We start from the raw sequence: 24,075 nt of genomic DNA, 5'->3' as shown, positions 1-24,075 counted from the left end.
CATGGAATTTCACCTTCATGCCCTTTTTCCTTCTCTGGCATTTTTCCTTCATGCCCTTTCCCTTCCATGACACTTTTCCTTCATGCCCTTTCCCTTCCATGACATTTTTCCTTCATGCCCTTTCCCTTCCATGACACTTTTCCTTCATGCCCTTTGCCTTCCACGACACTTTTCCTTCATGCCCTTTCCCTTCCATGACACTTTTCCTTCATGCCCTTTCCCTTCCATGACACTTTTCCTTCATGCCCTTTCCCGTCCATGACACTTTTCCTTCATGCCCTTTCCCTTCCATGACACTTTTCCTTCATGCCCTTTGCCTTCCATGACACTTTTCCTTCATGCCCTTTCCCTTCCATGACACTTTTCCTTCATGCCCTTTCCATTCCATGACACATTTCCTTCATGCCCTTTCCCTTCCTTGTACAAACTATTAATCATGCATTAAACTGTGAATCACTGTAAAATCCAGATGTCCCTCATCAAACTACTGAGTAAATGAAACTAAAAGAAAACTTAGACTTTACAAAATAAGACAAATACATGTACATGTATATAAATGTATTGTGTTGCGGCTATTTGAAGCTTAAATCAAATTCAAAAGACAAATACAATTAAGTCCCTGCAATTTCCACTTTTGATTGCAAAATTACAAAAGCATGACATATACATGTATATCTGAATTGACTGACAAATGTCTGGGATTTGTTTTTTTAATTAAATGATGAATTGGCAATTACAGTCTCCTGAGAATTTGTCACAAAACACAATCTTGGGTTTTGTTTGTTTACATTTGATGTTCCCATTTCGTATCACACAATTAAGTATACAGGATCTACAAACACTAGTACAACAAATCTACAAACACTTTATAAGAAAGTCTGTTGAAACAGAATCACAAAAAAATACATATGAACTAAAGGGAAAAACTGCAACAAATTTGAAAAAAGGCAATTGCAACACTGTACAATGTAAATGAAACACTATTGACACAGAATTTAAGAAAAAATACAAATGAATTAAAGGAAATTAATCGCAGAACATTTTGTTACAAGAACATAGAAGTATCTTTTATCAGTACAGCATTTCATTTCCGTTTCTAACTAAAAACCACCACACTTCCTAACCACTTCTAAAATCCCTGAAACCTTCCCAAGGGAATTTCTGCTAATTCCTGCACCAGGAAGCTATGTACAAATACATGATTTTGACATATTTGCATACGATGAGACTTCGCTTTGAACAAACAGTCCAATTTAACTGTGCCGTCTCTCAAGAATTAACACACCAATATCTTATCAAAACTCCTTAGTACATTAAATACGTTTGATAGTACCGGTAATTGCATATTCTGACAAACATTCAGACATCTCAAGCATTATGGAATCCTATATCCACACACAGTTGTGCAACTCGGGTAATATTACAAAGTACTCTCTTTTCCACCATGCTTCACAAGTGCACACTAAACCATTGAAATAAGTTGCGTACATTCACTGACACTCCCAGCCACTTCCAGTTAATGTGAGACCGTGTCCACTTTATGTGAATCATGCACACACAAATTGCACATTACGTCCTTCATTTGCTATCTTGTCTCCCTCACATGACTCTAATTTGACCCAAATGGCAGGGTTTTCGGTGAAATTTGCATCATTTTCCAGTTATTACATGTATTACTGGTGTTGTCCCTGAGCAAGCATTTTAAAGCATTTGTTGCCACAAACCAAAGCTGTCAGTAGGGATCCAGATCGATTTGACGTGACAGTTTGATATCCATACCAACCTCATATTGACCATTACAAGGACAGACCACTGGCCACTTTTGTTTGTTTGTTTTTCTCAAGGAAACAGATAATTATTAAGAATATCGATGAATCCCGGCTGTCTGCAGTCACTTTGCACTGTACACTCACCAGGCCCCTTTCAATGGAGAAACCATTGTGCACGCTATTGTACACAGCAACTTCCCTGTGACACATTATCTCAACAACTGCTAGCACAATGCTTTCACCACTTAAGGGGCCTCTATGATAGAAGTGATCTATACTCAGTGTACATTGATTAAATTGATTAAAGCTGACGTAGATAAGTTTTTCACTCTACTTACAGGTGTATGTGTAAGTTATATGATTAAATGTTAGTGAAGATTAATGTGGTAAACTATGTCATACATCCTATAGATTAATCCAAGATATTACTACCCCATGCATTGCCATGTTTCATCAACCTGTGTGAAATCAACCTAATTTCAGTCATGGACACTCGCTTTTCCTACTAGGTAATTTAACATTCCTTCACCATGGGCCTCCAACAATTTCCTCAATGGAATTCAAACCAAAGATCTTTTCCTCATGTACTCTTAGAAGAAACAAAACCCCTTCATGGTCTCAGGAGCTATCGATGCACTTGTTGACGTGGCGTTGAAACTCTTCCAATCGATCCGCTGGGTATTCCCTCTTACATCTCGGGCATTCCAGAGGCTTCCGAGACAAAGAGAAGCTGGACTGCATGGAATGGTAGCTGCTTCTTTCAGGAGTCTTACCAGGCATTGTTGCCCCCGAGCTGGTCGAGTAGAAGTCCCCCATGGAATCTGACAGATCCTTCCCGTCTGCTACATCCTGCCCTGGCCCGTCACATTCTATGTCATGCATGTCATGAAAGCCTTCCTGCCAGGGGGAGCTCTTGGGTCCCTTGAAGGCGCACCGCTGATTGCTGAAGGTTGGCGCTAGGGACATGGCTGAACGTCCGCCCTGTGGCTTGAGCGCATTCAGCTGTTGCTTGAGTTTCCTAGTTTCCTCTCGTTCCCTATGGAGATCATCTGTCAGAAGGTCAACCTAGATTGAAGACAATAAACGCTTAGAATTAACAAACTGAAATCAGTGTATGCGCTGAGCGAGGTTAACAAAGGACCTGTGGTATATTTCTGAGCAAGTTCATGGACAAACTTGAAACCCGTGTCAGACTTGCATGTCGAGCCAAATCAAATTACTTCAAGCTTGACATTAGCTTCAGTGTTTGAAACAGGAGCAGTTGCTCCATCAAAAGATTGCTGCAGTCATTCGGAATGACTCCAGCGTCTAACCAATTGTACTACATTGTACTAAAACTCTATTTGGGCCAACCTGAGTTGTGTCTAATGCTTTCTGGTAAGGCAGTGTGAAATGAGTGTGAGTTGTTCATAGATTCTGACGTTACCTGTTGGCCCATACGTTGGCAGTTCTTAGTCCATTGCTCAACAATGAAGTTGTTCTTCTGCTTCTGAGACGCTGAATCCTGCTGCTCCTGCCTCAGGTCTTCCTCATAAAGCTTCATCTGTAATATGGAACAAAGGATTGTGGGTTACAAGAGATTGCAATGGATTCTTGGTAAGAAAGAGTTAAGGACCCTTTCTTGCCTGTCAATCAATCAAGTGAATTGACCAACTGACCAATCACCGTTTGCGACTTAGCCACGCCCCTTAAACAACACTATGGATTTTTTGTACACTACTTTTTGTTTGTCTCAGATTTTGTGAGTTCCGCGTCCATTTGTATATCATGTAATTGGACAATATTTCACAAGCTGCGTTGATGCAATTCTAATGCGATTCTACCGCGATAGGTCAATTAGATCACTAAGCTTAGTCAGGTGGCATCGTCAGGTGACCCCGTCTAGTTAGAGGAAAATACATAGACCAGTGTTCTTCAGTCTGAAATGAAAATCTTTTAAGGTCAACTTAATTAGTCCTGATACTATTTGGTTTTGGCGCCAAAATGTTGGGGGGGGGGGGGTTATTACCTGTGCTCGGACCACCATATCGACTTCCTTCAAGTCAGCAATCTCTTGTTTGAGTTTAGCAATCTCTAGCTCCAAGCTGCGACAGTTGGAACATTGCTGCTGTTTCTTCTGAATGTCCTGCATTGTCTCCATCAGAGCGTTGTAGCGCTGCTCAAATATCTGCAGAGTGAGAACAATGTCAGTCAAAATACAGCCTACTGTGAGTGACCTATGGAGCTTGTTAGTGGAACTTGAAGAAGACCTGGAACGCTAATTTGTTGTCAAGCTCACATTTCATCTTGAATTCCCTCAACTAATAACACTGTTGCTGTGTAATACCGGTATGTATAACATGATTCACGCAAGCTCTTACATAGTTACATGAAGGCAACCTAGCACCAATACATTGTTCAGAGTGGGTGAGAATGTCAAGACACCAGACTACCGGAACCTTCAGGGCAGGAGGTTGCTGGAATGGAATTCCACTTTAAATTTACATAGGAACAAAATGAACAAAAACTCTAGAAAAGGGCTTAAAGAGCCTTTTTCAAGGTTTGCTAAAATAGGTGACTGGTTAGTAATCAAATGGTGGAGGGGATGGTTATGGAAAGGAGAGAGTTACTTAAGGGCTATAACTTACCTCTCTTTGTTTTTCTGCCTCTTGTCGATTTTTGATCAGCTGTTTATTGTCTCCTATCACCTTCTTGAGCTGAGTGTCAAGATGCTGAATCTTTTCATTGAGTCGTTGCTTCTGCTGCTCAAACTGGTCCAAGGATACTCCTCCATCAGCCTTTAGAAAAGGAGGAAAACATTTCTTAAAATTTTCAAATTCTCACACACAGTAGTCAAGCTACAGATGTGTTTTGCTTTCACAATAGATACATGGGAATTCAATTAATGGGGAGAAATTTGAACAATTTCCAAGACATTTCTTTTCCAGATGTTCAGATGGATGTTTTACCTCATCTTGTCCCTTTCTGATGCTCCCAGTTTTCTCAGAAGTGCTCTTCTTTTTCCCCTCCTCCTTCTGGATTGGAAGGAAGACTTTGGAGTCATGAACAGCACGGCCGTCTTCCTTTTTGAGTGGACCATATTTCTGGAGCTCATCTTTCAGTTCCTCACAGCGTTTGGACAAGGTGTCTATCATGACTTGGCTTAGGTTTAGTCTCTTCTCCAGTTTCTCATTCTACAAGTGTAGTAATAGTCAATACCAACCAATTATCAAAAGTCAACTCTTTTATTCAAGTCAGTTACAAACAGGCAACACAGCCAAAAGAATGTATCTTTATCATGTTTTTGTCCTGTATTGCACACAGTGATTTTAAACCCTTTCATGTGAAATGAAGAACAAGGGATTCGTTTGCTTTCTCGCAACATGCCCAGTGAAAGTCAGTCCATGTGATAGGCATCAAATTGTTGAAAGGTTTGACGTGGCCTATTTGTGACGCTTCACCATGCTTCCGGTACATGTAGCTGTTCACATACAGGTACTTTACAAAATGCCACCACTTGTTTGAAAGTACGTACATGTGCATATGCAGTCCATCTTGGAAGATGTTATTTAATCCTCCTATGCAAACATACATTCCATGTAAAGTTGGGTTTTTTTTCAGTCGAATCAATTAAGTGACTGCTTTTGACAGTTAAGAGCTCCCAACCTACATAAAGCAGGGCTGACTGGCTGTGACTGCTTTATGTAACTTAATACATGTACATCTATGCTTTGACTGTCGATGAGTGATAATCAAGCTGTGCCTACCAAATTGCCTGCTTTTGTCTGTTGACTAGATTTGATTAGTAGCAGTGCTTGGAATTGCACTGTTGGTGACTAGCCTGTGTATAAGGCATGGCAGGGGAAGAGGATTGATTTTTTGTGACGGTTTGTGACTGTTAAGACAGCAGGAGGGTTTCAGGGACTTGATCAATTTCTGTGTTAGAACTAAAAAGGCATTGGATTGAGATTCCTACATGCTGTTTTGTAGTTAGGGGGTGGAAGAAGCCAGACAAAACAGCCTGTTTCCCAAACAGTTTTTATCAGATATCTGTGACTGAAATGGCTATTGTATCTCAGATAGCTGTTTGTGCTAAATATACATCGTACTTTATGAACTCTGTGAATGAACACCAGACATGCTAGATGGTGCAATCAGATCACGTGTAAGAGCTCCGTATGTTGGGCACACTACTGCATGTCCACACTTTGTACATGGCACAAAGTACACTCAGCTAAAGGCCCGAAATCAGGAAACAAGACTGACACAAAGTGCGGGTCCATGGTTGGGCTGACATCCATGGAGCTATTAAACACATGTAGGGCAGACAACCGTGTGTGTGGTGCGACACAATCGCACAATACACGGGTTGAAACATTACACGTGCAGCAAAAACGCTGGTGTTGCGTTGAGTAGCGTGAAAATGTAGCGAAATTGAACTGTGTTGACATTTTAAGAAGTGGACACGAGTTGGAACCGTGTAGTTTTTGACATGGACGTACATGTACATGTACATAGTGTGAAAAGGTCTTATTGCACAAAGCTTTTCTTTGGGTTAGTGATGAATGAATGGTGGCATTCCTCACACGCAAACATACCACAGGTCTTGTGAGTATTCAGCTGAATATTCTGAGTTTGCCCGAGTCCCTGTTACATGTACAATGTAACTCTCTCATTGCAACTGTTGAGTGAGTACATGTGCGTGGAGTCAATAGGCCTGCTCCACAAGAGTAACAATAAGTGCCTTAAGACAAACATTACTGGATTTGTGCTTTCATTCAGGAAGATGCTTACATACCATAAACTGCAGTTGGACTATATGACTAGCTGGTTGGTCCTTCTTAGAGCACAGCCTGTCAATCTTCTCCAACAATCGCTCATTCTCATCTGCTTTGTCTTGGATGTCTTCCTGTAGCTTCTTAATGGTCTCTTTGTATTCTGCAGCTTCCTGTGTGTGGTAAGATAACATTGAGCAGGTTCAGTCAAGGTCCGTTGCTTGACTGGTGATGTAATGATGTCATTGTACACGTGATGTAATTTCACACCTGCGCACTTATACATGTAACAAGGTGCAAAAACCCCTCCGTAGACTCGTCCAGAACAGACCGATTCACTAAGTAAGCTCGGACCACTGCACACACGTTGGGCAACAGCATGTGCGCCTTTTCAATGCCTGACTGCATGTGCCAGGAGCAAACATATGCGCGTGCATGCATGTCAGCCTTGTGGAGTGCTGAGGCCTCGTGGTCTGTAGCATTGAATTCGTGGTCTGCAGGTAATTCTGAAGGTTGTGGGTTCGAGTCCAGCCTGGGGTTATGGTGCGTGTGCCCTTAGACAAAGCACTTTGTCACTCATTGTTTCTCCCCACCCAGGAGTAAATGGGTACCTGTGAGGGCAGAGATGGTTATTGTGGTTGATTTTAGCTGCTTTGCGCCGAAATGGCAGCATCGAGCTGTATACTCCCCAGGGAGCTACAGTATTTGGAATATTGGCCCAATGATCTGAGCAGGGTAATGATGCAACGCCTTGAGCACCAATAATGATGGATACATCCACTTTATAAATACCCATTATTATTACTATTTTGTGCAGGCATGACAGACATTATGCACTACTGTGTTTGGTCAAACGAAATGACCATTAGGCAAGGTTAAATAGATCGGTCTATAAGCTATTAAGTTGACAAGACAAATCCAACTATTGTTGAGGAGGTCTCGGCAAAATATAATGCAATTACAGTTAACCATATTTCTCTCTTGAGCTTGCTCATAATTGGTTCCATTACACCTACATGTAGGTATCCTGTCCTTCCATAGATCTCTATGATTCAGTCATCAAGTGCATTGTGTTTTCAGTCCCTGCCTGATTCTGTGGGTTTTTCACTGGAAAGATAATTGCAGGATTTTCCTCCCACGCCTGATGAAATGCAATATTCTTTCATTGTCCTCTCCTTGCTTTCTTTCAGCTATTGCACTTGTTGCAGTGAATTTCACAAATATTTATGAAATAAAATAACTCCACTTCAGTGGCATAGCGGCCCCCACCGCTATAGGCGGGGGGCCTTTTTTAGGAGTGCCCTTTTTGGGATTTGGTGTGAATGTTGGCAATTGTGCCACCCTGATAAGCGCCACCTACATGTACTGTCCGATAATTGGATGGATGAGTGCCCTTTTTCAAGTCTTCCCCTCCCCCCAATAAAAATGACCTTGCTACGCCCATTAAGCGACATATTATTGCAAAAGTTGAACAACATTGCGCAACTTTTACAGGTTTGGTTATGACTCATTTTTTTTAAGTTTCACAATGAGTACCTGTACAATTGACGTCCCCAACTTACGCAACAAATTATATGCAAAAAGTACTTGGAAAAAGTACCCTGTTGTACACAACTGCCCTTTTTCACCCAGCCATTACCCTCCTCCCCCCCCCCCCCCCCACAAAAAAAACCGAGTGCCCTTTTTTAGCCACAGCCTTTCTTACGAGTGCTGTTTTTGGAATTTGGCATGATTATCGCCAATTGTGCCGCCCTAATAAGCTCCACCTGCAAGTACTGTCCGATAGTGCCCATGATCCTTCAATTTGCATCGCTTCAAATTTTTGAAGAAAGTTGGACAAATATATTTTCAAATGGCGGTTTGGGGTGCCTCAAAGACTGTTTAAGTTTGTTAAATGTTGACTGGCTACACCGATTTTTGTGAAATTGACCACAGCCGTGCAACCAAATTGTTGAGCCAATTTTATACATTTGAACATTGTGTAAGTTACACACTGCTTTGTGAATCGGCTGCAAATGGTACAAAAATGTTGAATTGGGTCCTTTTTAACAATGGTCAATTTTGACAGATGATGTTGTAAGGGTATTTCCCAGATGCTCACTAGGATTGCTAACTAGGATTGGGCAATAAGGAACTTAAAGAGGATTATCTCTATTATTTACATTGTAACGCACAATTGCTCCCATTCATCACACTAGGCGTGACTAGTTTTTAGCTGTTTCGGTGACACACCGAAACAGCTCTTGTTTTCGTTAAGATTTTTTTTTTCTTTTTTTTTCTTCTCCTTTTTCAGACTTTTTCTCCATAGGTTTAACACACGTTTCTTCCACCAGTCCACTTTGCCACTTTTTCAAGTCCGATTGACTTCAGACTTGATACATACTTAGACCACCACCCACAGATGGTCCTAGAAGAAATTCGTGACCGTGACCTCATCAGGTGTCAGGTTACGTCACATTAAAGATGCATTTTTCCCCATATGTTTTGTACACGTTTTAAAACACTCCACTTTGGCCTCTTCGTACATCCGATCGACCTCAGACTTGATACATACTTAGACCACCACCCACAGATGGTTCTAGAAGAAATTTGTGATTGTGACGTTATCTGGTGTTGGGTTACGTCACATTAAAGATGCATTTTTTCCCCATAGGGTTTGCACACGTTTTAAAACAATCTACTTTGGCACTTTCGTAAATCCGATCGACATTAGACTTGGTACACACTTCGACTACCACCTACAGATGGTCCTAAAAGAAATTTGTGATCGTGACATCATCGGGTGTAAGGTTACTTCACATTAAAGATGCATTTTTCCCCTAGGGTTTGTCGCGTTTTTCTTCAAATCATACTGGCACTATTATGTCTGATTGACTTTTCATTTGGCAGATGACATTCGAAGTGACTTCATCAAGTGTTCATAACGTGCACAGAGTATTTCAAATATCCGAAACAGCTTGTGTTTGTCCACAAACACATTTCTAGTTTCTACATAATTCCATTGTCATGTTTGTTTGTTTTGAGAGGTCATAGTTTCAGTTCAACAGGCTGGCACAATAAGGCTATCAATCATTATTGTACTTCCAAGCTTCCCTGATTGCGAAATACATGTAGTATTAAGGGAAATTCCCATTTTGACAATGGTATATAGTTCTGCCTGATCTAAAAATAGATATCAAGGCAAATAACAATGTACATGTACTTGTGCACGTACCTTTTTATGTGTGCAACATGTACATGCTCCCTGTGGTTTGTGTAAGTACATTTGTAAAGACATCCACACTTTAAGGGTTTCAATAAGCACATGCATGTTTCTGGATTTCATTAGACGATTACTTCAGTGACACTTTCCACAAGTCACTTTTGCAATTTTGTCAGAAACTCTCCAATGACAAGCTTGTTCTTCTTCTTTTAGTGTAATTCACAAAAGCAGAATATTTGCCCCAGGATTTGCTGACTAAAACACAACTTCTCACCAAGATTTTGTCGACATCTTGGCCTTTCTCCTTGGCTAGTCTTGTCAGTTCTTGCTTCATCAGCATCATCTGGTGAATGAAAAGCTCATGATGCTCGAATGATACACCAGGCTTGGGCTGGAACGGTACAGCAGGCTTGGGCCGGAATAGTCTGCTACTAGGCTGCTCATCAGCTGGCCTGGATGACTGGAAGAACAGGATACAGTGATAAAAAAAAGAAATCAGGTTGAGTTGGAGATGGCAAATAACTTGGGTGGAGGTTCCTAAGCGAAGGAATTTACTGAGAACAGATTATGCTTAGCAAAAAACAGGTTATTACCAGCCAAACTGCAATGTATAGTGATGCACACTTCCTCAGTGTGATTTACATGTGCGCTCAGAAAGTAAATTTGCTCAGTAATTAATTCCTCCTTGACATCTCCATGAAATGAACTTGTACAACCTTAACATCTTGCAACATTTGCAACAAAAAGCATGCTATACTACGTGTAATTATTTTTAATCAAAACATGTCATACTTATTTGGTTTCAAAGTTGGTTTGGGTAAGTCCAAAAAAAAAAATAAGTCGGTCTCTGGTCAGCGCGCGCGTCGATTTTAATCATGCGCATCGATCTTTTTTTTCCCAAAATGTTCCGCGGTAGCTCCAACAGCGCCCTCTATTTCGCACCTCCTCATTTTTTTTTTACCAAAGAGCACCAAGGAATGGGAAATTGCACCAAGGCAAATGATCGAAAGCACCAAGGCAAATTATGGAGGACACCAATGTACACGAGGACACAAAAAAAGCAAAATAGTACCCCACCTTTTCTGTACAATCCAAGCTTGAAAAAAAAGAAAAAAAAGCCAAAAAAAAAAAAAAGCCGCGTGGCCGCGTCAATTCCGGAACTTTGGTCTGACCAGAGACCGAATATTTTTTTTTTTGGCCTAACAAAGAATATATGGAAAATCGCACATTTTTAGATTCACAGTAAAAAAAAAAAACCTTGACTTTAGACAAAACTAATAATGGTGAACGTACTGGTTGAGTCAGCATTTCATCCAACTGAAAATACATAGTTCAGAACCAATGCTATGCTCTTTTAATGGTTTTACTGTTTTAGGCGTTTCCAACTTGAGGCCTGACACAGTCCAATCAGATCATAAAATGCATTCACAAATAAACAAATTCATAAATTAATTCAAGCATACATGTACGCACACAAGTGTGTACAGGGCCTTTTACCTGCAATCGGAGACCCCCTATTGTCCCTCTTTTGTTTGTACTTTTACTTTTTAGGAAGACCTCCCATATGTTTTGCACACGATCAGAGATTGGGGACCTTCGGGAATTGGGGACCCTATTGTCCTCTATTGTTCAACATCCCATATTGAATGCAGAAACAAGCTCATATTATACATATCGTTATATGTGCATACATGTGCAATGTATAGTTTTGTACATGTATGTAATTAATTACTTAGGCCAACTAAAAAGTGTTTCCGGATAACAGTGCCCAGCAAAAATACATTCTTTTTAATGGCTCTGCTTTTGGAATGATTTCACACCCATTTTCTCGGTTACAAAATCATGCTCATGCTGGTTGTGTTTTAACCTTCTTCAGTAAGCAACATGCATGGATTAACGAACAGAAAGTAAAACCAGCTTTCTCAACTGTGCGGACAATGAAATCACAACCTAAATGAGTAACCGTTCTTAATGAAAACCATGACAGTCAAAAATAAACATGACAGAATTCAAAACAAGAGAAATCGATCAAGGAACTTTTGTTGGCAAGCCTTCTCGTTCAGCAAGGTCTGCCTCAATTGGCGAGCAATAACATACTAGCATGTCTGAACTTACAATGTTCTGGGGTTCCCCCCACCTAGAAATGAATTCTAATGGGAGTGCCAAGTACAAGTGCACTGCATGTCTATATTCAGCAATGACCACGGACATTCCATTGCTCTGCCCAGACTGAGTAATCAATACTCTTAAGTGTATTGCAAAATCCAGCAACTGATGTCATCTTGAAGACGTGTTCTAAATAGAAATTTCTAACTGACTGCGTCAGACTGATGCATGTATTTTTTCCAAGTCTGATTTCAAAGATGCTGAAATATGAGGTGCTATGCAACAAAGCAGCTCTCACTGTGATGCAAAAGTACATGTAAGCACCGTCAATATCTGAATTTTCAATAATCGATACATATCGGAAATCTAATATTGAGAATATTCGATATATTGATTATCTTATGTAAAAATTAAAGACCATAAAGATGACACCTTGATTAAAAAAATAAATCAAAGAAAATAACTCCCAATTTTCCACGGCCTTTCTCTGGAGCATACTGCTAAAACTTTTCAAAACAAATCTCAGCACTGATGTGTTTTTTCCAGACCGGGCATTTTAAAATGTATTTTTACATTTGGGGAGACCGCGAAAAAAAGGCGAGAAATCCAGCAAACCCAGAGCACAAAGCAACGCCACTTAACATTTTGCAGTGTTTTTAGTTCGAGTCACCATGGTCGCAAGCACAAGTTGCCGCCAAGTTTTGTTTCATAGCAAATGGTAAACACAAAGTAAAAGCACAAATGGGATCATTAGGCCTATCAAGTGAAATCGTCAGTGCTTAAATTGCAAAAGAAGTAAGAATTGAGTCTTTGTAACTTTTCATCCAGGGATGAAATTGAGTCCATCACATGTAAATCACAAACCCTTTCACAAGCCCAGTCACAAGAAACAGTGCAAAAACAGTAACAATTTGACTAGCTTGTGATTGAATGAGGTCTGGATAACTTGTGATGGACTTGTGATTGACTCAACTGTACATCCCAGTTTTCATCATATGTGATGCGATCAAGCTAAATGAGTCGTTTGTCAGGAATTTTATTTGGAGATACAGGCCAAAATAGGGCCACTTCATCACATCACTTCATCACATCTCTTGGTGTTCCGACTTCCATAATTGTTGAACTACAAATGGTATCAGCATGCAGTTTTCACAGCAGTAATGCTGAGATTGTGCTCTTTTCAAATCTGTAAAAAATTTGACCAGGGTCGACAAACGACTCGTGTAGCTTGATCGCATCACATCTCTTTTTGTCTCACTACTCAGACTCCTAACCATAATGAAAACCCAAAAAAGTTAGACCCATTTGTTCAGTTTCTCAAGGTAATCACCTTTATCTAAACGTAGGACTCGGAAAAGGACTCCTTGAGATTCAAAAGAAAATCAAATATTATATCAATTTTTGTCTTTTTCAATGAAATACAAACCTCATGTTTATCTCCGCCGGTCTTCTGTGAAGCTTTCTGGGCCTTTCCAGGTTCTTCCTTGGAATAAGATGACGACTGATCTCCCCCTTGAATCTTGGTAACTCCGCCCCTCTCATCCTCATTCCCATGACATCTTGCACAAATCTTCTCTCGCTTCCGAGAGTTTGCCAATTCCGCGTTCAGTTCTGCGTTCTTTCTCTGCTGTTCAGTGAACTGCTGTCGTACCTTTGCAAGGTAAGCATCCGTTCGAGCAACGTCCAGTTCCAAGTACTTTGACCGTTCTTTGTAACGTTCTGCATCCTGCTTGCTTGTTTGAACCTCCACGACCAGTTTCTTGAAGGCTCCGCTCTTTCTGTCTAGGGCAGCTTGCGCAGTTGCTTGTTGGGCGAAGAGGAGTGATAGTTGATGAGGGTTCAATTGCACTTGAGTAACACTTGGATCTAATAAGTTTGCCATTTAGACGACTTGCAATGCACGTTAATTCAAAGCACGAAACTTTCAGTAAGTTATGAAAATATTTGGCAAAGTTCTTGTGTAAGTCCTGTAAATGTTTATTGGGATCCTTTAATCGTTTAGTTCTTAGTTGTAGTTGTTCGCACCAAGTTAGGTAATGCATGTACATGTGTATGAACATCAGTGATATTCAGACGCGAGGTATTGCCTTCTGTGAACGAGAGAGTTGTTTTGTAGCACTCATTTCAACACTGCACCTCAATCCTCAATATGGTTTCCCTTTAAATCTATAAACAGAAAGGATGGAAGAGTTATCAATTTTAACTGATTAACCAACAAGATTTCTGAATGTAAATATTAAAGCTGGTGTTTGTGTAGTGCCAGAATGTACATGTAGATGGCTGAGTCCACGCTGCATTCATGCAGTACAGTACACGCCATCCATATGATAACTGAACTCCTACATGTGCTACGTGCTACGTGCTGAAGTAGTGAAGTACATGTATACATGTACATACATATATACATGTACACCGTAAAACATGTGTACAGTGCCTAAGGCCAAAAAAAAAAAGTCTCCGGTTTCTGGTATGCGCGCGCGTCGCCGTAGCCATGCGCGTCGGCAAAATGAAAAAGTTTTTTTTTCAATACAAGATGATGTCTCAAAACCGCCAAACTCACTGGTTTGACTGGAATCCTGCTGCTGCACAATTTTAACATGTTTTTAGATGGGGTTATGATCGAGAATAAGCTTTATGTGGCCTCTCTGGACTCCCATATATTTGCACTAAGTTTAGTCGGGCACCATTTGCAGTCATCAGCCGACATTTGAAGCCCCCTCCCCCAAAAAAAAAAACAGGTAAAAAAAAAAAAAAAGGCCGCGTCGCCGCACCACTTTTGGGGCAAGCTCCTACCGGAAACCGGAGACTTTTTTTTTTGGCCTTACACACATTAGAAGTTTTTTTAATCAAAATGATATTTACCCGTACCAAAACAGTATTTATGAAGGCAGTGGTTATTTGCCATAACCACGGAAATACCCTATTTTGCCATGAGTGGCTGTTTCCATGGGAAAGCTGTGATGTCACACTATTGCTATTTAATCAAGTACCAGTACCTGTAGTTACATTAGAACATTAATCATGCATTAAAAAAAATGTTTTTTAAACCTGCTGTGGCTGCCCTTATTGGGAACCAGGCCTGCTACATTATGCGGGAACTAGAGCTCCGTATCCTGCCACCACTTATTCGCCGCAAAAAAACAACAATTTTCACCATTAAAGACAAATCCATGAAGGCCCGGGACAACTGAAAACATCTAAGGCAATATTTGTTTTCAGAGCACATTTTGGATGCACACATCGTTCGAACAGCTGATCAGGCAGGCAGCATTGAAGTCTGGAAGTACATGTACATGTACATACATGTATGCAGTGGGCGTGACAACGCACTAGCCAATAATATGTGATACCTCATCATGAATATTGAATTTATGAATGTCGGACACTTCGCCCCATTTCCACGTCGCCCCATGTCACTTCGCCCCTAACCACTTCGCCCCATCCCCACTTCGCCCCATCCCCACATCGCCCCATCCCCACTTCGCCCCATTCCCACTTCGCCCCATCCCCACTTCGCCCCATTCCCACTTCGCCCCATTATCACTTCGCCCCATCCCCACTTCGCCCCAGCTGTTACATGGAAAAAAAAAAATCTCATCTATTTTATTGGCTTAAAAACAATTCCAACAGATTCACTAATTGCTAACCAACGGAAAGAATTAGCCCACCAAATCAACAATTCATAACCAACCTCTCTCAAGCTATCGATCTCCCCTACCGAGAAAAAAAAGCTTGAAGTAAAAGATCCAACTTTGTTCCCAACCCGGCTATACCAACCCGTCTCCCACTTATCTGAGAACGACAATACCTTTGACATCCTAATTTCACTCTTGGAGGAACCAATCTACATAGGGCGAAGTGGGGATGGGGCGAAGTGGGGATGGGGCGAAGCGGGGATGGGGCGAAGCGGGGATGGGGCGAAGCGGGGATGGGGCGAGGCGGGGATGGGGCGAGGCGGGGATGGGGCGAGGCGGGGATGGGGCGAGGCGGGGATGGGGCGAGGCGGGGATGGGGCGAGGCGGGGATGGGGCGAGGCGGGGATGGGGCGAGGCGGGGATGGGGCGAGGCGGGGATGGGGCGAGGCGGGGATGGGGCGAGGCGGGGATGGGGCGAGGCGGGGATGGGGCGAGGCGGGGATGGGGCGAGGCGGGGATGGGGCGAGGCGGGGATGGGGCGAGGCGGGGATGGGGCGATGCGGGGATGGGGCGATGCGGGGATGGGGCGATGTGGGGATGGGGCGATGCGGGGATGGGGCGATGCCGGGATGAGGCGATGTGGGGATGGGGCGAAGTGGTTAGGGGCGAAGTGACATGGGGCGACGTGGAAATGGGGCGAAGCGTCCGACACCCGAATTTATCATGAATATGTAATTTATTAAATATTCATTAGTCTTACTTCAGGGGTACCTTATGGGGACATTGCGTCCTGGAATGAGCCCAATTGGGCTACAAAACTCGCTTTGAACGAAATGCTGTTTTAAAAGTCTTGGAAAAGTCATGGCAGTACGCGCGAGCCAATCTCCATACACTGGAGTTGTAAAAACCTACTTGGGACAGTATGGAGAGGGACATACAGCTAGAAGTATAAAACTTGTTCAACAAAATCGTTTGAAATATATATATTTTTTTACTTGTTCTGAAATGTTTTGATTTTGTGACCGTAAAGGTATGAATGGGAATAAATATGTGCTTGGCCTACAATGTATAGGGCCTACTATTAAAAACACATGTGGAAAGTCTTCCGTACACGTACGTCACTTTCTTTTTCAATCAATTTTCAAGCAACAAAAAAAGTTGCTTTCTATGGCTCCTTCATGATCTGTTTTCCCTCCTCAACTCTCACACTCTACCCTCCTCAAATCCTCTTTATTTACCAGTTACTTACTTCACCGGGATTCGAACGCGCAATCTTGTTATTTAATCACACCAGCCTTATCTGCTACACTAGTCGAACGATCGTTGCCAGTAAGGGACAATCAATTGTTTTTAAGTATAAGGCTAATGAATATTTAATAAACTAAATATTCATGAAAAATTCAATATTCATGATGATGTATTGCACTAGCTATCATTGGGTACGGGTGTAGCCTTGGTCAAGGTGCTACATGTAGTTGTTATTCATCCGGCCGTAGCGCGGTAAACGATATCCTCGCTAGGTAGCGCTATGCATGCAGTGCATTAAAAATCAGTTGGACCCAATCTCAACATTTATCATCTCAATGAAGGTCAGTCATTGCAAAAATGATGATAAGACGTGAATCTGGGACTGAAAAACATTTCCAATTTTGTTAGGAAATACTACAAAAATGTTCTTGACTCTCCATAGACTTTGTACATAACCGCTGAAGTAGTGTCAGGTTGCAACATTCTTTCCAAAACACATTTTCCCGAAAAATGTTACATTTCCAGAGCTTTCTGGATTCTTCTTTTTAGGTGAAAAAAACTGAAATCACAAGGTGAAGTGAACATTGATGTGTTAACTGGCAATAGGCACTACACAGTACACGCACTTACCGATATGCATGTATGTGTAGGCCTACATGTGTAGGCCTACATGATGTTATATCCTGTAAATTATTAAAGCACATGTAATTAATTAAAGCTATATAGTCCATTATTTGCAGCCATCCGAAAAGTAACTGGCGTAATTATTGTTGAAAAACTAACTTGGTTGAAAGATAGTAAGGAGACTAAACTCCCTGTGAAATTATTCTTTCTGGGAAGCTGTCATTTTGAAGTAATCAACGAAAGAAGGCATTTCCAACGGTGATTCTTAAGAAGCACCGTAGGAAAATTTAAATTGGTAGTTCGTTTTGTTATTCAGCGAAGCGCGCACAAGTATTCGAAAGACGCACACGCGCGCGCGGTTGTTATAATTCGTCGGATCAGTGCGCGACGTCGCGTATAGTTGCAATTCAAAACATGATTCAGTAACTTTTGATTTGAAATTGAGATCTTAGAATGCTGTTTTTCTCGGAATGTACAGCTGAAGCTTAGCTGAAACTTCATCAGGTAAGTTGCTCAGTATTCTTCATTAGATTTTGAACTCTTTTGTTGCTTCAAACGAACAAAATGCACAAATTACAAATGATGGACTCTACCTTTAAAGAGACACTGCGTTCAACAACACGCACTTTGAATGAAATGATGTTTATCAGAAAGAACTAAGATTAAGAAGATATAAACATCCACACAACTATCCTTTAAAACATGTAAAACCTGGGCATTTTTGTGTTATTCCTGTATTATGCGTGCGAGAACGACTTTCCGGGTCCACTGCATGCTACGACCCCAAAAAGTTGAGCTGTTTGGGTGCTAGTTGTGATTTCATCAGTAAAGTGTACGCCTTTTGCGGACATCGAACATGTCGAAGAAACCATGTTGAGGAAAAATTCGGCTACCCGATCACCACTTTTTTCAATTAATTTTCTAGCGCCAAAAGTTACATCTTTTATGGTTATTCCTCCACTTTCCCTCCTCTACTCTCACCCTCTCCTTTCCTTAATTTCTATTTATCAATCAGTCACTCACTTCATCGAGATTCGAACCTCGGACGCTTGCTTGATACACGAGACTCTTAACCGCTAGGCCGCGCACGATCGCTGTTGCAATGATCAATCTTTGGACATATTTGAAGTATCCATTGAAATAAACTAAATATTCATGAGAAAATAAATATTCATAATGACGTCTTGCACTATCATTGGCCGGCTCATGCGACGTCATGGTTATCGATGTCATGCGTATAACGTACCAGTGGGTACCACTGTTCCAGACACTTCAATCAGTTTTGACCGGCTGCTTCAACTCAGATCTGCACTACATGTGCATGCAAAATGTGCTCTAAAAACACATTTTTACTAATTTTTTTTCGCATGTCCACTGTTTCCTGGATTCCTCTTGGTTGAAATCACAAGGTGAGGTGAAAATTTGGATGTTTGGCGGCAGGTAAGTGGTGATCGGTTAGCCGAATTTTCCCTCCTTTAAACCAGATGTTTGAAATAGGATAAGTAAACAATCCAAAACATGACATTTTCGGGGATTTCAAGACCGAGTGCCCCTTTAACACTATTGCCATGCCATCAAGGCAATGCAAGTAAAATCACGTTGCTTACGACTTAACGACTAAACGTTACGTACCTGAGTACAGCATGTACAGAGTCACTGCCAACAAAAATAAGCCAGAGTAGGATAATTCAGTTCGTGCGAATTTACCCGTAGCACTAGCACAGCCAGAAGGATCACGATTTGGACTCTAGCAATAGCATGTAGTTTCGAACCTTTACCGCAAAAGTGCCGAGTGTATTGTCTGCAACCCTTTACCACGCTATTCTTGTTTCCAGATGCACAAGCGCTTTAGCACAACAGTTTTTATACGCAGCTCGCCAAATCTGATATGCTAACTAGAGTTTACTTTCTGGTGCTAGCGCCCTCTTGCAGACTTTCTCATGTATAAAAATAGCAAGCCGTCATGAACCAAGACTACGGATCAAGGCTCGCGCTATGACGACAGGGAATTTCCCCCTTTATATTGCGCAACCCTTCTGGGAATTTACCACCAGCTATTGAGTCAACCCCCTCTAGGCCTTTCTGTAAACGTGGTGAATAGATTAAAATAAATACAAACTGGCAGTCAAAAAAAAAAAAAACATGTTTTTCTCCCCTTCTTGTGGTCATTAATGCGCACGTATTGCATCACCACAGACTTCCCATTTTTATTTGTTTTCCGAGTAAATTTCGACATCCTCAAACGAAACAAAACCAAAAATGAATAATAACCACCATAAAAATAAAAATTACAGCACTCGAGAAAATAACGCAATCTCGTTTTATTTCTTGCTGATTCACACTTTGACATTTTCGTCTTTTTAAATTTGGTATTTCGTCTGAATTAACAGTTCTTTATACTCCCACACGGAGAATATACAACATATGTAAATATCGAAAAACTACCAAATTTTTACGAAATACCTTACTAGGATGTTGGTAAATGACAGTTTAAAGCATCCTGCAAAATTATGGCACCTGGTGTGAAGTCAATTTCAAGAAAAGTTGTATTTTTGTATTAATTTCCAACCGTGGTCGGCGGCCAACCACCGTTGGAAAAACCTAACTATTTTTCAACTACTGCTCCAAATTTACCAATTTTTTTCATTTCAAATTTTGTTTGCTATTGGTTACATGTTTATGAACGGGTGCAGGCCAGCTAGACTGGCTCCCAGTACCTTACAATTTTCCGACATCTATAAATTGATTCATTTCATCTTTAGTGGAGTCAGGGAACCAGACTTATTGAACATTTTTGTTTTTCTTGGTTTTTCCAGCATTTTCGAACATAAAACCTCAAACATGTCAGTGTAACAATATTTGATCTATTATACTAACCCCTCAATTAGTTCATTTCTGAATATTACAGCAAAAGCCAATGATGTACATTCCCTTTATAATTACAGGTTCATTTTATTTCAAGAAACAATTCAAACCGCGGTCACGAGCAAATTGCATCTGTTTTTCGGGCATGAACATGTTTTGCAAATCTCCTGATCATCTTTTTCACTTATTAAGCAAGCTGGAGATGTGGAGTGGAGATGCCCATTATGTGTAGAAAAAAACACTATATATCATGGTAAATGCTAACTGCATTAGTTCCTGCTCATGACGAAAACTTGAAGTGGCACGAAATGCGCACATGCAGGGGACTACTACAGGACAAGACAAAAACAAATCAAGTACAGATAGTAGGCAGTTCAGGTGATTCTTTAATGAAAGGGACAAACACCTAAAATGAATACCATTTGAAAGAGTGAGTCTTCATTAGAAGAAATCTTTTGGAATTTTTAAAATCGGTCATTGCGTTAGGGAGTTACGGGTAATTAAGTTTCAGAAAGTGAGGGATTTTTTTAGCCAAGAGGTCAAAGGTCATCCTTTGTTTTTCTTTATTTCTGTTTTGGCACCGAAAAGATAATAAGACGAATGCTGTTCTTTCTTTTATCCTTGTAATATAGTATCAGATTTGCTTGATATTTCGTTTACTCTTTATTATGAAAATATGCTTTTGAAAAGTGCAAAAAAAATTAATAATACTGTCCTAATTTGCATAATTAATTTACTAATTAGAGGAAAATTATGCATATTTTAGTGTCAACATAAAAAATTCAAGTCAAAACAAATATCGCAATGATATTTCAAACAAGTATTTAAATTTTGGCTGTAGGGAAAGCAACTAGATCTATAATTTGTACATAATTACCAAATTTGCATAATTTATCAGCTAATTATGTGAAAATGAGGAGAAAAACATTTCCGAACCTAAATTTGCTCAAAAAACCTATAATACACATGCATGCAAACAGTGTTGTAACAAATAGTTGCTCAGATAGAGGTGTTAAAACCTGACTCATTTTTTTAATGATTTAATTTGCATATTTACAGGTACATGTATGTGAAAATAACCAATTTCACATCTTTTCTGGGAAAAGACGTGTAACAAGTATGCAGAAGAGGTTTTTCTTACTTGAATCAGTTTTGGGTTATTCACTGAAAATATATAGGGTATCTTTACTAGCTGTGAAATATTAGCATAATTACACATCTTGCATATTTAATTAGTCTTCTAAATACACTTGTACACACAACTCTAACTGTTATGGTTGTTTTGATTTTGGACAAACAGTGGTAAATGGCTCACACTGCCAATTCAAACGGAACTCATCTTTTGTAAAATGATTTTGAGGAATGAAAACGCATGAAGTCTTCCAAAAAGCCTCAACTAATTTGTTAATCAACTAATACAATCAACACCTAATACCATACAAATTGATTCAGAAAAGGGGGAAAATGTAATGGTATGTGCAAAATGCCTATTGTGGCGGAGTATTGATGGGCAAACTCCATAACTAAAAGTGAAGTCAAACAATAATCAATTTGATTCTAACTAAAAATTATTTTCCTTTCCCAGTACCCCTGATGAACTGAAAATTGTGTTTTCTTTAAGTCGCCACTTCTTTACTTCATTACTGAAGCTCCATCCACAACAAAAGGCCTAACTGTTGAACTTTAACAATTACAGAGTGTCCAGTATGATAAGTTCCTTTTTCTTTAGATCTGTCAAAAGTGGAAAATCCCACTCCTCTTCTTCATCCCTATAATTAATGGAGTAGACATATGATTCGTTTCCTGTCGTCCAAAGTCTGGTTCATCGCCTTTGCTATCCATGGAAGATGAATCGTGGACTGAGAAATTGATGAAGTTTACCCACGAACAGATCTGTAGTGACTTCTGCGTACGGTCATAAAATCAGTGCAGTGGCAAAATCTACGAACGAAGAAAAAGAAATCAAAAAATAAATATTAACAAAACGTCCAAACAAGTTATAAACACAATATTTGTTATGTTACTTAAGTACTGAGTCCATGATTTTATTTTCAATAAAAATGAATGACTCAGTCAGTGGTCAAGTTTTGAAAATTTTGTGTACTGAAATATGCCTGGAAAATTAATTTCAATCAATGCCAAAACTTTCACGCAAACAAACTTAGAAATGCTTCAAAACTAATTATTATTTACTGTAAATGAAGGTATCATTTCAATTCATGAAAAAAATTGAAGCTCGGAATAAACTTTGTCAGAATCGCACAATCTTCATTCACCCAGCTCACACAGCTTATATTGGAACGTCCATTTCTAAACGGGGGTGGACATTTCGGTTAAATTGTTTTTATAATAATCTACGTGCCAATTACGTTTAATTATGAAAGGTTTTTGTTCAAAAACTTTACAGGTTGTTTGATTGTTATTAAATTGATTTGTGATATCCATTTACTGGTAATCATCGGAAAATATTCCATCACGAAACGTCTACAAAAAAAAATAACTCTGAAACGCCCCCATTCAAGGAATGGTATCGGCCATCGTGAGCGAAAACGAACAACGAAAGTAACGAGAGCAGAGTAATTTTTAAACTGTAAAAAAAGCGAAAATATCGAAATTAAATCAAGAATTACAGTCAACCAATAACAGTACATTAATGTACAGTCATGAGAAAATCATCTTTTAAGTAGAAACCCGATTGAACGCATGGTTTTTGGCGTTAAAAAACTGTTGCAATTTTCCGGACGGCACGCATGCGGCTGACATGACCACGTGCGCACACACACACACAACACGCGCCGCAGAATGAAGCTTCCGTGCGGCGTGGTCGGTGCACTGTGCACGGTCGCTGCCGCGTTGCGGTGTTTGCTCAGACCCCGAAAACCACCCCTCAAAGAACGGCGTTTCGCTTAAAATCCCTCCATCATATGACATTTATATTTTGATTTTCTAAATCTATAGTAAACACTCATTATACATACCTTAGTGCTTCACGATTCGTCCTCTCAAAATGTGAATTTTGACGGTCGGAAAAATGTAAACTTGGCGATCAAGTGGAAGCCATTGATCGATTTTCAAGCACTAAAGCCGAAAGATGCCGAAGGTCTTCTTCTCTCCGATGATGACGTATTCTAAGGGATTGGGCCAATAGGAAACTAGCGAATTTCGACCGAATGCGACCGATCTAAAAACCCGAGTTTGCGAAGTGGCCGAAAGTGCGTGCCACGGACTGTGTGTTGGCCGGAAGTAGCGGATGCCATAGGATTTGTACGGCGATGTGTGCGCTATGCGTGTAAAGGTATGGGAGCACAGATTTCGGCAGCGGAAGTGCTTGTGTGGCTGAAGTGCCTACAGATAGGAGTAGAGCCTACACGGGATACCATTAAAATAGAGAATATATACATAGCAAATAAAAATAGTAAAGAATAATAGTATATATATATTAGGCCTAGTATTTTTCCAATAGCAGACATTTATACCCCCATCACACCAAACTAGGTCTGAAAAATGTTGCCGAACGGGCCGCACTGTGTGCCAACGGAGTGGACGTAGTAGCAACTTATTACGGTCTTTTACGAACTTCATGAACGGGCTCGGACGGGAAGGGTGCTCCAGAACTTCGAGCTTGGTCAACATTTTCTGGCGGCCATATCGTTCTGCAATTAGACGGAGTGACAAAGTACTCAAAACGAGATAGACGTACTGCAAACGGAATTGCCGTACATGTACTTCGATCCTACTAGTAGGGACGTGTTACGACGTGGCGCAGTTGGGCATCAATAACGTGTGCATGTTTACATCTTGAAGCGGTGAACTCGAATGTGGACTGCACTGGCAACGACACGCTGGGTATTTATAGCAGTCGGGCCAGGACG

The 24,075-nt window shown here is 40.5% G+C and overlaps 1 protein-coding gene and 1 long non-coding RNA gene across 4 annotated transcripts; both read right to left on the bottom strand.

Annotated features, from left to right (window-relative positions):
- Positions 1 to 676: 676 nt before the first annotated feature.
- LOC119731283 (centrosomal protein of 55 kDa-like) lies at positions 677 to 19,226 on the bottom strand. 3 transcript variants are annotated; one of them, XM_038204417.1, is made up of 9 exons: positions 18,971 to 19,226; positions 13,258 to 13,997; positions 10,000 to 10,185; positions 6,547 to 6,696; positions 4,718 to 4,942; positions 4,397 to 4,546; positions 3,778 to 3,936; positions 3,196 to 3,312; positions 677 to 2,834 (listed from the first exon to the last, which is right to left on the bottom strand). In XM_038204417.1, the coding sequence occupies exons 2-9, from the start codon at positions 13,711 to 13,713 to the stop codon at positions 2,388 to 2,390; spliced, it is 1,890 nt and encodes a 629-aa protein (XP_038060345.1). In that variant the 5' UTR covers positions 13,714 to 13,997; positions 18,971 to 19,226; the 3' UTR covers positions 677 to 2,387. The 3 variants fall into 3 exon arrangements, with proteins under 3 accessions (XP_038060345.1, XP_038060347.1, XP_038060346.1); XM_038204419.1 differs by having other exon boundaries at positions 13,258 to 13,634; XM_038204418.1 differs by lacking the exon at positions 18,971 to 19,226 and adding an exon at positions 14,880 to 15,130.
- Positions 19,227 to 21,813: 2,587 nt separating this feature from the next.
- LOC119731348 lies at positions 21,814 to 23,545 on the bottom strand. Its single transcript, XR_005271449.1, has 2 exons — positions 23,182 to 23,545; positions 21,814 to 22,144 (listed from the first exon to the last, which is right to left on the bottom strand). It is a non-coding gene; the product is annotated as an uncharacterized LOC119731348 (long non-coding RNA).
- Positions 23,546 to 24,075: the final 530 nt, after the last annotated feature.

This window comes from Patiria miniata, unplaced genomic scaffold (assembly GCF_015706575.1).
Source record: "Patiria miniata isolate m_02_andy unplaced genomic scaffold, ASM1570657v1 HiC_scaffold_23, whole genome shotgun sequence".
Taxonomy (NCBI): domain Eukaryota; kingdom Metazoa; phylum Echinodermata; class Asteroidea; order Valvatida; family Asterinidae; genus Patiria; species Patiria miniata.
The sequence above is the reverse complement of the archived record's forward strand: the minus strand, read 5'-3'. Positions and strand labels throughout refer to the sequence as shown.

Excerpts from the sequence above, each read along its gene's own strand:
- LOC119731283 (XM_038204417.1), bottom strand. The coding sequence starts at position 13,713 with ATGGCAAACTTATTAGATCCAAGTGTTACTCAAGTGCAATTGAACCCT. Across the intron at positions 10,186-13,257 it reads CCGGCGGAGATAAACATGAG|TCATCCAGGCCAGCTGATGA; the intron begins GTTTGTATTTCA and ends CTGTTCTTCCAG. Across the intron at positions 3,937-4,396 it reads AGGCAGAAAAACAAAGAGAG|ATATTTGAGCAGCGCTACAA; the intron begins GTAAGTTATAGC and ends CTCACTCTGCAG.